General features: G+C 36.1%; 1 protein-coding gene across 2 annotated transcripts in view; it reads right to left on the bottom strand.

The window, feature by feature from the left end:
- PIK3C2G (phosphatidylinositol-4-phosphate 3-kinase catalytic subunit type 2 gamma) overlaps positions 1 to 15,722 on the bottom strand; it is a 354,208-nt gene that overhangs the window by 312,273 nt on the left and 26,213 nt on the right. For both annotated transcript variants that reach the window (XM_036866811.1, XM_036866810.1), the window contains exons 5-7: positions 11,344 to 11,446; positions 7,070 to 7,140; positions 2,665 to 2,728 (exon numbers count right to left, since the gene is read on the bottom strand). In XM_036866811.1, coding sequence (XP_036722706.1) covers positions 2,665 to 2,728; positions 7,070 to 7,140; positions 11,344 to 11,446 — 238 coding nt within the window. The remainder of the gene's footprint in view (positions 1 to 2,664; positions 2,729 to 7,069; positions 7,141 to 11,343; positions 11,447 to 15,722) is intronic.

Raw genomic sequence — 15,722 nt, 5'->3', positions numbered from 1 at the left:
TTGCTTACTGTCTCTAAAGGTCCTACTTGGCATTTAAATAAAATTTTGGAGACAATGCACTAGAGGCTACTAGGAAAAAGCAACTTTGAATCAGAAGCTGATTCTTCCATCTAGATTGAAATCTGGTTTTACATTGCTTTGTCCTGTACATACACCGCTCTATGTGCATTTTGTGAACATGCTGTCTTTCCAACTAGATCATCAGCAATTTCAGAGCATGGTTCTGACTTTGATTTCTGTTGATTCCAGTGAATAAATAGTTCAGTAATTTGTACTAAGTAAGCATTAAGTAATACCTTAGGGGAAAATTCTTTCTCTTTCTTCTATTCTTAATTTCTCCTAAATGTTAGAGATGAATTCAGAATATAGCATGAATACAGAAAACATTCCTTAATTATGAGTAGAATAGAAGAGAGGAAAAAAAATGCCCAAAGAAAAAGCTCTATGTACATTACTTACAAAGTCAGCCATTTAACAAACATAATAGTTAGGATGCCCAATCTGAAATGTCAAGTCTAAAATATGTTGATAGCCATTGCTGAGGAAATAAAATATTTGGAAATTTAAGTTATCCATATTATTCAGTAATATTCATGGCATATTTATTCAGCCTGCTTGTTATTTTTTTTTCAAATCATGTAATAATCCAAGTTTGAGAAATATAAAAATTATTCTTCAAATTGGTACTGTTTTCAAGGCTGATGAAATGCTACTTAATGCACTTGTCAAACAAATAGAAAGTGCAAAATTGTGAATTGATAATATCACAGTCTGTCCTCATTTCTTAGATATTTAGCTATTGATGCTTAGTAGGAAGAATGTCATTTAAAAAGTTCATTGTTTTGGGGGGAGTTCCTGTGGAAAGTTGCAGACACTGTGGCCTATTTATAAAATAATTCAGATGTGGGTGATAATAACTATTTGCCAGTGATAATATAAAGACAGTATTTCTTTGATGTTTTGCCAACTTTTCAGTCATTTTGGAACAATTGGTTTCTTTCAAAAATGGTTTCTTTCAAAGTGAAGACATTGAAGCCTTCGTATGTAAGTGGTATGATCAAACTTCTATATTTGGAAATTAAGAACTGTTACAGATTCTCAAAAATTTGTGCATGTGTTTGTGTGTTTGTAAAAAGATATCTATGATACATGAGCAGTACTGAGACATTTCGATAATTAAAATTCATCCATAAGTAAGTTATGATAACCTCAAAAGTATATCTGTGTCTAGTCAAGAGACATAAATGATCTAGGAATGAAGTCTTAATGTGCCCTGGGTACCTGGTAAATTTCAAATTCTATGCTAGAAAGAATGACTATGACAAAGAAGTAGTAATTATGACACTTTTATGAGACTTAATTTAATTGTGAATTCTTTTCACATTCCACATTTTAAACTTCCAGATTCAGGCCAGGCTCAAGAAAGAAAAATGGAATTAGAGTGAGAGGATTACAATTTGGGAAGGACTATGAGCTGTGTATTTGTCACCACCATATCTTTACATATTTATGTGGAATTCACGTATGAGTTTGGTATCTACATCAAGAAATATAACTTATTATTTTCAGAACCCTTTACTGTTTTTTAATATTAGGAGTAGTTACTTAAGATCTATATCCTTTTATATATATCGAGTCATTTTTTTTAATGGAAAAAGGAGTCTTGTTTTCAATACTTTCTCTTACCTCGTTTTCTGTAATCATACAATGTTTTATCTGTGGAAGACTGATCCTTCCCTGGAAGAACAAGCTATAAGAAATGACCTGCTTAATGGTGACTACAACTTGGATGCCCAATAGGTGGCCAAATCTCAGTAGTCTTGGACTGAATCCATTATGTTCCCTGCCAAGCTAGCTTCTCCTGTCTTCACTGTTTTAGTTAATTGACGTCTCCATGCAGTCAGTCAGCAGCCAGGAATCTGGAGGTATTCTAAACACTGTGTTTTTTCATTGCTCACAGTTTTTCAGCAAGTCATGTAAATTACAGATTTTCACCTGTTGTGAATCTGTCTCCTCCTGTCCTTCCCTATAGTAGAGCTTTTGTCCATGCCATCCTCATTTCTTTGGGTTAATGAAATGTCCTATAATCACCCATCTGTCATTCTACCGCCCTGCATAATGGCTCTATGTCATCAGCTGATAAATTAGAAAATCATTAAATTGTCCATAAAATGTCCTTAAGACCCTATGTAACTTGGTTCCTGCTTGTCCCTTTCATCTGGTCTTTTTTCCAGGCTCTCACCTTGAACCCTAATTGTAGCCATTGCAAAGTACATACAGTTTCCTAATCACACCAGGCTCTTTGCTACCTGCTCTGTTCATGTTGTTGTATGCTTAAAGTTATCCCTACTTCACACTTTCCTTACCACGCTCCTTCTCTGGCTGGCTTACTTATTTTTCAACACTCAGATCAAATAAGTAAAATTGATAACCCTCTTTTGTGTGTCCTGTATACACATAGGTCTTTCATAGTGCCTATGACACTTTATTACACACATCTGTTTACTTTTCTGTTTTGCCATGATAGAATGAAAGTCACTCAAGTGAAGACCCTCCTGCTTTATTCATCTTTGTAGCTTCAGAAACTTGCAAAGCTTTAGAAAAAAGAGTAGAAAATTAATAAAATCTTATTGAATTAATTAAAGAAGTAACAAAAGTTAATACCTGGGTTTTCAATAGGTATTTCAGGTGGGAGTCATATTTTTTGATTACTGTTGAGAGACATTGTCTGGAAAGAAAAAAAGAACTTTGGTTAAAGTTGGGTAGGAAAACTTATATTAACTTTAGCACATTTATCACAAGTTCTGCTTTGTCCATGTTTCTATAGCAAACATGGTTTAAAAAGGATTACTGTTGACGTACTTTTAATGTCATTTCAGATGGATGCCTTATAAACTTGGTATAACTTGATAGACTACAAACGTATTTGAAAACTTTAGAACTCCAGAGAAATCCATGACAACTTAACCAAACCTCTGAAAGACTGTTCATTATATCAAACTACTCTCAATTTAAAATATAAGTTGCAAAGGGATTCATAAGCAGATAATGACAAATAAATTGAGAAATATTAAATATGCAAAACTTTTCAGAGAATTGCTTTTAGAATTAATGACATATACTTATCATAAATGGTGTTGTCTTTGACACCAAACCTCTGTGTTTTCTGGTATTTTTGCTTTTTTCTCTAAGCTTCTCTTAATGCTTCAGCTTTATCTATACTTAGGTGGAATAGACGTGAGTTGAGCAGAGATTCTTTTGGCTTCACTGTTTAAAATTATTTTCCCAAATGTTATTAACTTTCCCTTCCTGTTTGTCCTGAAAACTCCTGAATTGAATTGAATAATCAGTCATACAACACAAAACACAGGGTTAAAAACACACCAATATATTTTACAGGAGCTGCCTTCTCATTCTTTATTAAGTTACCACTTTAATTAGACAAAATGCGTAGAATATGTAGAAGTCCATGGAGGTGTAGGAAAGGAACTGTGAAAGATTTTGGCTATTGGAGGATTTTTATATAAAACCTGATCCTAAAATTTAAAAAGAAAAAACCCTCAAGAATTCACCTGCTTCAGCACCTTTCTATTAGGTATTATATCTATTTTATAGAAAACTCCTAGGAACCAATGAAGGTATGTGATTTGCCCAACTTCTAAGAGAGAGTCGAATCAGAGAAGAGGGACACTGAAATCAAAGCTTGTGCCCTCTAATGCTTGGTCTCGTCACATCATAAAGTGGTCTGAGGAAGGCAGGCAGAGTAGCATTGTATTTCAGAAAGCAAAGTCCTGGGGGTTACCAAGATGGCGCAGTAAGAGATCCCAGCCTCTCTCTCCTCACAAAGATCAACGGATAGCTATCCACGGACAAAAACAGCTCTGGGGAGAGCTCAGGAAACCACCCAAGAAACTTCAACAACACAGTGGGAAACAAAAACCCCTGAGAATAATTCCATAAAGAGGGAAGAGAGAATAGCTTCATTTTGCCTGCATCATCCCATCCTCCAGGCCAGCACTGCTCAGTGCCAAGAGGGAAATCCCCTACTAGAACGAGTTCCCCTCTCTTGGAAAAGAGGAGTGGGGTGAGCGAGCAGCTTCCCCAGCCTTTTGGGACACTGCATGAAGGACCTGCATTGCTTTCACCTCACCCAGAGACCAGCAAAGCTGAGACGGATAAAGGTGGCTAGAACAAGGAAGAAGGGCAGTGGCTACCAGCATCAGCCATGCAGTGGGAGTTACCATGGTTCCCAGCCACCTGCTCTGCAGAAAGCCTCAGTAGCTTTCACTACTGAAGAAACCAACAGCCAACACAGCTGCCACAGACCCCCCGTAGATTTCATTGGTTTTGTTTTCCTCCACTGCACCGCCCCTGCCAGACCCTGAGATCCACACCTGCAGCTAGCCCAGGCCTCAGTGGCTGCTCAAGTGCAAGGTGCAAGTCTATTCCCCATGACTGACCCCTTCCAACAGCCCCTCCAACTGTGCACCTGCATGCCACTAGCCTGACCTCTGTCACTGGCATCTGCTGCCATGTACACATCTGTGGTGAGATCTGGCACCTATGAGAGTGCACACTGACAGCCAAGATACCCACAGCTGTGTCTGGGGCAGATTTGGCCCTTTCTCCTGTCACTGGTCTGCACCACTGGGCTCATCTGCAGCTAGCCCCCAAGCTGTGCACCTGCACACCCTTGTCCTGACTCTCGTCACTGGCTTTCACTGCCATGCACGTGCCCATGGAGAGAGACTGCAGCCACAGAAGTGCACACCAACAGCCAGGATCCCTGCAGCTGCCAGTGCCCCCACAGTCCTCACCCTTGAGACTGGCCCTGCCCCCCACCCCCCAACTATATGAGTGTCTGCAGCCAGCCCCTGCCACTCCACAGGCGCCTGCAGCTGGCCCCCAGAGCTGTGAGTATGTACACCACCAGCTCCAGCAGCAGCTGCTGCCTGCCTGGTCCCTAGCTGCTGGACCTGGAGGCACCACAGGGCAACAGCCCTGGCAGCTACTGCAGATCCCCCCACAGTGCTTACCAAGGACCACACGGTTGTCGATGCTGTGGACCCAGTGACCTGAGCTGAGGAGACATCGTGCCCCCCGACCCCCCAACCTGGCGTTCTCTCACAACCCTGCACTTGGTGCCTGGCACCACTAGGCCCAGGGTCACAGCACGTTCCAGTTGGCCCTCGCCTGTAGGTGAAGGTCTTCCCGTACTGAAGGCAGCCCATAAAGTCTGAAGAGTTGACTGCTTCTTCCTGCATACAGACAGCTATGCAAGGCTACAAGATCACAATGAATCAGGGAAATATGACACCACCAAAAGAATACAGTAAACTTCCAGCAACTGACCCCAAAGAAATGGAGATACAAGAATTGTCTGACAAAAAATTCAAAATGATTGTCCTAAAGATGCTCAGAGGACCACAAGAGAACACAGAAAAAGAATTTAATGCACTTAGCATAACAATACAAGAACAGAATGAGAAATTCAGCAAAGAGGTAGAAAACATAAGAAAGAACCAAACAGAAATCTTTGCACTAAAGAATACAATGACTGAGCTGAAGAATTTGATAGACTAGACCAAGCAGAAGACTCAGTAAACTCAAAGACAGATTTCTTGAAATTACCCAATTGGAGGAACAACAAAAAGAAGAAAAGTAATGAAGAAATGTTGTCTGTCATCTATACTTCAATAAAAAAAATACAATAAAAAAAGAAAAGTGAGTGAATAAATCCTGTGGGACTCACAGCCTCCTTTTGTCTCTCTGTGCCCCAGGTAGCAGCCACCTACACGTCACCGCCCTCCACAGAACAGTTCAAAACAGGTCTCTGATTCCCAGGGGTTCCCCAATTTTTAAAGAATTTGTCAGGTTTGATGCCTCTCTCTGCATTTGTTGTTGTGGTAGTTGTTGATTTATAAATTTATTTTGGAATACAACCTTTGTTTAATATGCCATTTTGATGGGGACCTATCTGATGCATGTAATTAGCAATACAGTAAAAATTTGAATTAAATTACATCAAAAGTCCTCCTAAGTTTTACCCATTCTATGATTTTATGGTATGAAGCCGAATACTGGGGCGGGGGGAGGGGGGGGAGAGAAAGACACAAAAAAGGAAAAAAAAATGGAAAGATATGATAGTTTAATGAAAGAATGTGGCCTTTGCAAATTGCAGACAGCCCTGATGTGAATCCTACTACTAACAAACTGAGCGGCCGACCCCAGACAAGTTATTTACCCTTCCAGAACTTCAGTTTCCTTGATTCTGAAGTAAGATAATATGTATTGTTTTGGGGTTGTGGGGGAGAATTAGATGCGACGATGTATACAAAATGTATTAGAACTCCAGGAAGTGATAGCTATTATTAATAGTCACTAAAAACAATTTAAACTCATTCTTATATCGGGCTGTGCTTTAGAGATTTATGACATATACCTCCCACACTCCATTTTTTGCTCATTCAGCTCAGAACAACTTTAATTCCAGATAAAGGCACCCTGTAGCACTGATATCTTCTCCCAGGTTAGCTTCCTGATAGGTCTGTTCTTTCAAATAATACATGCATACGTTGAGATATCAGACTCAATTAGGATATGTTCATTTGCTGTCACTTGAGTTTTCCAATTTGAAGTCACACTCCTCTGTTTATAATGTACCAATTATTTTCAGGGTGTTCCAGAAAGGAATTTAAAGCAGGAGATGGTGACTTTCAAACTATGGGAATTCAGTTATACAAAGAGCTTAGTGACACATGCACAATCAAATTTACAAAATGAATGAGGAAAAAAATCCTTGAAAATGTAATAACCGGTAGCAGAGATATTTTTAAATGAATGTTAGATTGTTCTGGAAGGTGTTAGCAGCTCTTCTATGTATCTGAATAGCTGCGAAGAATAGATAATTATTAACAGAATTTGCCAAAGGGAGATATCTATTAAAAGTACAATAGCTTCCACAGTACTAGTGAAAGGACAGTTATTACAATCGACTGAAAAATATTGTGATTTGGCACTTGAGAACTCAGTCAGAAAGTAGTCTTGGAACAGGAATAAAATGTCTTACCTGGATACTTTCCAAATATGCATAAATTCTAGAAGTTGATTCAGATAAAACTGACTGTGGTCATCTTCAGGCTGTAGACAGCAGAATATATTAATATTTATAGAGTGAATAGGAACGAATACCAGATAAAAATAGGTCCATAACTTCCTGCTGTCATTTTATTCACCTCTTTTGATAACTCTCATTTATCATTTTAATACTTTGTTTTAAAGACCTTATAAGACTCTCCTCAACTGTATAAGCATTCTTTTAAAAGTAAAACAGAAAGCTGAGCTTTGGTTGAGGATAAACCCCAAGGGTAGTTGAAAAACATACTGCCATCACCAAGGTCAAACATTAATTTCTCCCAGCAGGAAGGCAGTTTTTCAGACACCAGTTCTCCCACATACGTGCACATTTTCTTTACATTTAGGCCACGAATCCGTGGCAGTATAAGACTTGACAGCTTGCCAGATTGGCCGGCAGACACAGAATGGACTCCTCCTTTTTTCAGATTTTCCATACCTTGCCACCAAAACGTCAGCGTAAGAGAACCTTCCATCTCATGAATATTCAATTATGCAAATGAAAGACAACTACTGATAGGTGTAAATTCCAGGAGTTATCAGATGGCACTGTATTTTTCTGGCAAGATGAGCAGGAACTACTCATCTTAAAGTATGAGTCCTCTGGTCCACATGTGTGCATGCACACACACACACACACACACACACACACTCTCACATCATAACTCCTTGATTAGCTCTTCTAGAATGGGCATCCATGAAAACCCTATGCAAGTCTGCAGAAAATGCAAATATACTCCATCATAATTGCACTTTTTCACCACACAGTGACGTTAAGTTTGACAGCTGAATGAGTTCCTCCATGCCTGGGATGCATGTAATCCTGTATGTCAGTACACACACAATGTATTTTTAAAACTGCCAATTAGAATTTCTGATAGAAAACATCAGAAGGAAAACCTTTACATGGCTTAAGGTCAAAGGTAAATTAATTTTTATATTGGGTTGTATTGTGAGAAAGAAGAAGGAAGCTAAGTAACATGGAAAGAATAAGGTTATTGTTATAGTACCTTGAGTGCATGCTATGAAAAAAGAATGCTTTGTAGAAATGCTAAGGAACTTGAAAACATGAGGCTTACTCAGTAGGAATTTACCTCTAGAGTCACTGGCTGATGAAATCTGAAAGTGTCATAGTGGTTAAGACAAATTTTTCTGCAGTAGAGAAAGCAAAACTTTAGGCATGGAGAGGACAGTGAAAGGGAAGGGAAAATAGAGAGTGAAAACCAGAGCCAGAATAGAGGTATTAAGATTTGAAGTGTAGTATTTGGCATTTGCCTTATTTCAGAAGTTAAAACCAAAGCAGCATATAAATAATATGACTTATTTGCATCTTTCTGAATAACATAATCATATTCATTTAAAAACCACTTTACTTGGCTTCCAGAGATACTTTTGGGGGAGGGGGAATTGTCCATTGTCATACAGTGACTTACAAGAAAAAAATTTTATCTAAAAGATCTCAAAGGGTTGGAGGAAAGTTTGAGCAGTTGTCCATGGAATATATTGTGCAATTTACTTTTCTCCAAAGGTGAGGGCCATACCTTTGTCTTAAGAAAAACATTAAGGTATTTTTTTCCTTTTTTTTCATACAGAAATCTATTGCTGTAAATGTTTTGTGAATGTTTTCTTGAACTAGAAAGAAATCTTAATTTTACAATTAATGTCTACAATGTTGGCAATACTTTTGATCAAACTTGAGAGAAAGGAAGAAAAAATTTTTTAAAAAGTCTCAGCCATTCACATCACTTCTAATCAAGACAGGAATTTAAAAATTTTGAAATATAGGATGATTTCTAAAGACTTTCAACATGTTTTATGAATAATCTCATGGAACATGAATTAAATCACTATATATCAGTGTAATAGAAGTGAGTTTAAAATAGAAAAGCCATCTAAGATGAATTGAGCTTTGCAATGCCTTTTACAATTAGAATACTCTGAAATATCTACTGAAAGTTGATGGTGTCAATAAATTTAACAGAATGATAGCTATCATTATATTCCTAATATTATATAAAAAGAATATTATCAAGCCAATTTTATGTTGTTTTACTAGAAAGAAAATTTAATTATTCATAAATGTTTAGCTTACAGCTGAAATTATGAAAATCATAGATCATTTTGACATTATTTTAAATAATAAGAGAGAAGACCATTCACCATTCCCTTACCATAGATATATAAAAGAAAAAAAGTCATTGGTCATTTATTTTAAATATAGCAATTCAGAACATGAAGAAGGGTCACAAATTGATAAACTTTCTCAGTTATATTAAATTAATCAGCATACTATGTCTATTCCTGAAAGAATATTTTATAAAACAAGGCAATTATTATTTTTTTAAATTTTCTTCAAATACAAGGTTTTCAATTGAAATTATAATCTAATCTACTCAATGGGTATTAAAAGCTTACAACAAAAAGTGTGATGCATCAGATTGCAACATATACATCATTTTGACATAACACACCAATGTCTATGCTCCTCAATATTTTCAATACCATGAGTCAATTTTTGAAATTTTAAGTGTCTTAACTAACATTAATAAAGTTTTAGAGTTTTTAATAGTAAAAGACTAAAATATCATATAGTCTAACATCCTATTGTTTTTGCTTTAGGGCTGTTACGAATTAATACATGTAAAGCCCTAATAACAGTGCCTGACACCTAATATATACTTAATGTGGTTAATTATCATTGAATACCTATCATGGCCCAGACTTTGGGGTATGTGGATAAAGCTGAGGAAAACAAAACAACACCAAAAAAAACATATAAAGGTAGAATTTTGACTAATTGCTCTGAAACCACATCTAAGACTTTTGAGTGTAGCCCATAAGTTCTAAGTGTTTTTGTAATATAAATTGGTAGCATAAGGTATGTGAAGACTCACTGACTGGGCTCAAATCCAAGGTCCTCTACTTACCAGTTCCATGAATGTGACCTGAGGAAAGTCATGAGTGCCCTGGGATTCAGTGTCCTTATATTTAATAATATTTGACACATGGAATTGTTGTAAAGAGTAAATATGATAGAAATATTAAAGTTTCAGATGTAAAATATATGCTGGATACATATTACATCAAAGTAGTGGAGTTATATGCATTTCAGAATAAACCTTAATTTACATGAAACTGAAATATGTATGATTTGTGGATTACTACCAATGAGATAGTTTTTTTTTTCTTTAGCAATATGCAACTTCTAAACAAGAGTAGAAATTTGAATTACACATTTTCTCTCCCACCCCCCATTGAAATGAAACATCATAATTTCAGCTTTTTCATCAACACTGAGGACAATTTGAAGACTCTTAGATTTATTAATACAGAGGGTATTAGTTGTACTTTATAATGTTTCTTTGTGGAGAGTTCAGATGCATGGCCATGGAGCTGTCAACACTGGCTGAGCTGGGTACCAGTTCCAAAAGACATTTCTAAACAACTCTCTTTTGGCCTCATTATGTTATGTTCCACATAGATATATTGCAACCTAATGCACCACCTGACACTTTTTATGATGAAGCACCTCAGACTAGAAAAAAAAAGTCATGCACTGCAAGTCTGTTATCTGATGTAAATGACAGGGTGATGGGATTTTTGCCTAAAGCAGGTAATTGGAAGATTCTACAGATAAAAACTGCTAAAATATCAAAGTTTACTGCATACTGTGCAATTTGGGTTTGAAGTAACTCAAGACATCACACAGGGAATAAAATTTATATCTAACACCTGAAACTGTCATTAAAGCACAGTATATCCTTTCTAAGTAGTTTTATTATATATTATGAATATTAATCTGTCCTGATTTAAACTGTGTTGATACCATGTAGTCTTCAGATAGAACAAGAGTTGTGTTATTTTTCTTCCTTTCATGGTTTCCCCTTCACTTTTTCTATTCCATTCATTTCCTGGTGGATTCATGGATAGTATGAATAAGATAACATTAATAAGTTACTCATAAATGATTTTTCAAGAGACTAGTAGATTTATCATACTGAGGTTGCAGTAGTGTGTTCATGTAATTGCTTCAGTCCAAATTGTTAACAGACATAAAGATAAATATTTCATTATGTTTCAGTAAATATACTCAAATATGTATTCATTAAACATATATTACTCACAAAATGGCAATAATCCATAAGGATGGGAATATTGTCCTTAAAATAATACATTTGCTAATTGAAACCAAAGCTAAGAAAGTCTTACCTTTCGAGATAACTTTCCTGGAGATTCCCTATTTTTCTGTAGATTAAGTTGAATAACAGATTTATTTTTCTGAAATATTCTGTGGCTTCCCAAATAGTGATCACTGAGAGAGAAAAAAAAAATACAGTTACTTCCTCCTATAATTTCCCCAAGTATATGTTCTCCTCCCTGACTTCATTTCCTTTTATTTTTGAAACTTAGTCTGGTTAAAAGTTTTATATCTATCCCTAGTTTTATTTATATCTATCTATCTACCTATCTATCTACCTATCATCTATCTAATATATGTGTGTAGATATATATCTCTTCATATTGTTTTTCTAATATTTTATTTATTTATTCATTATTTATGTATTTTGGCTGCACCGGGTCTTAACTGCGGCAGGCGGGATCTTTAGTGGCGGCATGCGGACTTCTTAGTTGCAGCATGTGGACTCTTAGTTGTGGCATGCATGCGGGATCTAGTTTCCCGACCAGGGATCAAATCCCGGGCCCCTGCATTGGGAGCTCGGAGTCCTACCCACTGGACCACCAGGAAGATCCTTCCTCATATTGTTTTAAATGACAAGATATTACACGTATTTTCAAATGCATTACATTAGAAAATGACTAGACACATTTAGAATAGACATAATAAGGAATACTTAACATATTCAAAGTTACTTTCACCCAGCCATCGCAAAGCTGAGGACAACATGCTTCTGGGAGGTCTAAGTGATGCCACAAAGTGTTTGTGGGGACCACTGTATCAAGGAAGCAGAACCGTGTGGTACAAATGTCATTGGCTTTAGAGACAGATTTACTAGCTTTGTGACCTTAGGCCAATTAAACTGTCTGAAACTCAATATTTTCCTTTTTAGAGTTGGGATATTAATGTTTACATCAAAGGTTTGACAAGCAGATTAAAGAAAAAATATCCTTACACATTTCAGAAATTTCTAATGGTGTAATTATATTTTCGACTCCCTCCCTCCCTCCCTCCCTCCCTTCCTCCCTTCCTCCCTCCCTCCCTTCCTTCCTTCCTTCCTTCCTCTCTGTAAATATTTCCTAATCACAACTAAATGATGAGCAGAATGAATTACTGATTCACCACATAGTGTTTGGAGTACAATCTGATTCTACTTCTTTTAAATGAAAGGCTTTTATTATATGATCTCCTTTATAGATTTATATTTTGATATTTATAGTGACTTAGTCATTAAAAGGGATGAATTATGTTAATGTAGCACTTTAAGGATTTTGGTTAAATACATGAAAGATTTCAGGGAAAAAAAAAACACTCATTAAAAATTTGGGGCCCTTCAGGTGATGTATTCATTTATCTGGAAAACCCATTAGATGTTTGGGACCACCTATTTCTAACAATGTCCGACAAATAGAGCATTACTCTGTTGATATCTACTATATTCTCTGTAAATGTTATTTTGACAACTGCTATTTTTTAAGAAAATCCAACACCTATCCATTTTTGTGAGTGTTAGTGTTCACAGCATGTGTTTCCCCTTCTATTCCCATTTCTCCCCGTTAGTCTAAACTAGATCCTGTTCCATTGCTATCCATAGGGCTTCTTATATTGTTCCTTGAGTTATTTCTACTGTGAGTCCAGACATAAGACCATGGCCAGTGTATCCCTGAGTTTCTGGAATCATTGATTCCTGCCTTCCTCCAAGGGCCATTCTCATATTCTATCACATATACTCAGGTTCCTCTTCTTTAATGAGGAACATATACTTGAAGTTGAGGAACAACCTGAATGGAGAATTGGTTTAGATTCCTGATTATTCTAATCTTTTGAAGTTGTTTCTTCCACACTTAATTCAGCAGTAGTAGTTTTTAATGATCTATCTGGAATGCATTTGTTGAGTAAAGAGGGATATACAGCTCCAATTTTAGACATTTTTTTCAACATAATAACAATTTTCCTGAAAATCCCTAATTAATGAGGACATCTTTTCATCTCTGACTTATTATATTTATCACATGAACAATTTTCATAAATATCTGATCTGTTTCTGGACAACTTTATCTATTTCTTTCCAATATTTTTGCTTCCTTTAACTTTCTTATCCTAATGTGATGTCTAGGATGCTTGGCACACTGTTGAATAGTAGTAGTGAAAATAGACATCCTTCTCTTTTTCTTGACGTTATAGAGAATGCATAGAATGATTAACAAATACGATATTTACTGTGTCCCTGGTGCATACTTTTGTTGTCTGTTTTGTTAATGATTTTTTAAAATTATGAATAAGCTTCAGATTTTATTTAATGAGTTTTCTGCATCTACTGGATACATCATATTGAGAAGATCATTTTTTCTTTGAATATGTTAATATATTAATTGTATCAGTAGATTTTTCCAATGTATAAGTATAATTATCTTTACATTCTTGGGTAGATGCGTCCACTGGTAGATTTAATTTGCAATTTTTAAAGTTTCTTTTTTCTACATAGCAAAATTTAGATTGGCCTATAATCTTAATGTTTTGTGTTTAATCTTTGTTTTAGGCATTACAATTAAACTAGCCTTGTAAACTGCATATACCTTTTTCTCAGTCCTGGAACAGTTCATATAATTGAGAATTATCTATTCCCTCAAAGTTTGGTGCAGTTTGCCTAAAACTTCATTTTCTGCTCCCCACTGCTCTTTGTTGTATTTCACATTTATACTTCTTGAGCTAATTTTGAAATTCATGATTCCTTAGGAAATTGTCTATTTTTTTATAAAGCTGTCAAACAGATGTCCCAAGTCCCTTCTATTTTAAATATCTTTTGACATTTACTTGGGAGCTCTACAGTCCGCTTGCAATCATTCTGTCCTTTGTGTGCTATCACTCTTTCTTGTTTTACCAGAAGGTTTTTTATTAATATTTTTTCCTGTCATTTCATGAGAATTTTGGTGGGCTGGTGGGTGTGTTCGCATTTTCAATCTAATGTATTAATCCAGTTCTGAAGATATATAATTATCATTTTAATTATGGGAATAATTTTGCATGACGAGAGAGCTCAAAAACTGGAAAGGAAGGACTTTTCTGGTCCAACTCTCTCATTTTGCAAGTAAGGACACTGGGTTCAACCAAATAAGATCAGAGATTAGAACATAAATATTTGGAGTAAATATAGCATACTTGAAGTTTATTTATAGATTCAAGCATTCCTGTTATAATGTGATACATGTGTTTCTTCTTGTAAAAGGGGGGATTGAGGTGTTCTGCAAATTGTGAACTAAAAATAAAAGATCTCATGGGAAAATAGGGCTGGAAGAGACCACTCAAATCAATACAGGTCTCTAAGCAGAGTGTGTGTGCTTGTGCACACACACACACACACACACACACACCCCTTAGTACAAAAAGAGACATCTAATTTCAAAAATTTAAAGACATACTATAGTAAATAACAGACGTGGCTTTTAAAAATGTCTTTAGCTTGGTGGAAGAGGATATAAGAAAGTTTTTTGATGCTGCTGAATATAGAGATGAGGGCAAAATGTACAAAAATTGTTGAGAATTCTTCAATAAACATTTTCAAGACAGAGCCTGAGGCCAAGTTGAGAAAAAAAATGCATGTTGGGTGAATGGTCACTGGTATACTACTGTCGCCCTCAGCAGCTTCATGTGTACTTTGCATTCAGCCACTGTTACTTAGTGGAGCAAAACATTCATATGCCAGAAAAATTTACCTATATGAAGGTGACTACTCTGAATAAACTAATTCATGTTACAGAAATATGTCATATTGCAGAAGAATTTGTATTTGGTACATCTTTTTTGGGGGTATCATGTTTAAAATACTAAACAGTCCTTTTTGTGTGTGTTAGCAATAACAAAAACTATTACTGTGCTATGTCCCTTAAGATTAAGTCTCTGATGTTATTGAAAGGACTACAGATCCTCCAATAACCCTCGCACTTTCTAAGAGCTGGAAACTACTGTTCACCACTTTGCCATCACTCTATTTGGCAAGACCACCATTTTGATTAATTTGTCTTTAATGATCTAGGGCTACACTATCCAATATTGTAACTCTTAGACACTTATGGCTACTGAGCACTTGCAGTGTGGCTATCTGAATTAAGATGTGCTGTAAGCGTAAAATACACACTGAATTTTGAACACTTAGCATAAAAAAGGAATATAAAACATCTCAATATGTTTTTAATTCTGATTACATGGTTAAATGATAATATGTTTGGTATATTGAGCTAAATAAAATATTACATTAGGGAATTCCCTGTCGGTCCAGTGGGTAAGACTCAGTGCTTTCACTGGCAAGGGTGCAGGTTCAATCCCTGGTCTGGGAACTAAGATCCCACAGGCCAGGTGGCATGGCCAAAACAAACAAAAAAATTACATTGAAATTTATTTCCACCTGTTTCTT

Source organism: Balaenoptera musculus, chromosome 10 (assembly GCF_009873245.2).
Source record: "Balaenoptera musculus isolate JJ_BM4_2016_0621 chromosome 10, mBalMus1.pri.v3, whole genome shotgun sequence".
Classification (NCBI taxonomy): Eukaryota; Metazoa; Chordata; class Mammalia; order Artiodactyla; family Balaenopteridae; genus Balaenoptera; species Balaenoptera musculus.
The sequence above is the reverse complement of the archived record's forward strand: the minus strand, read 5'-3'. Positions and strand labels throughout refer to the sequence as shown.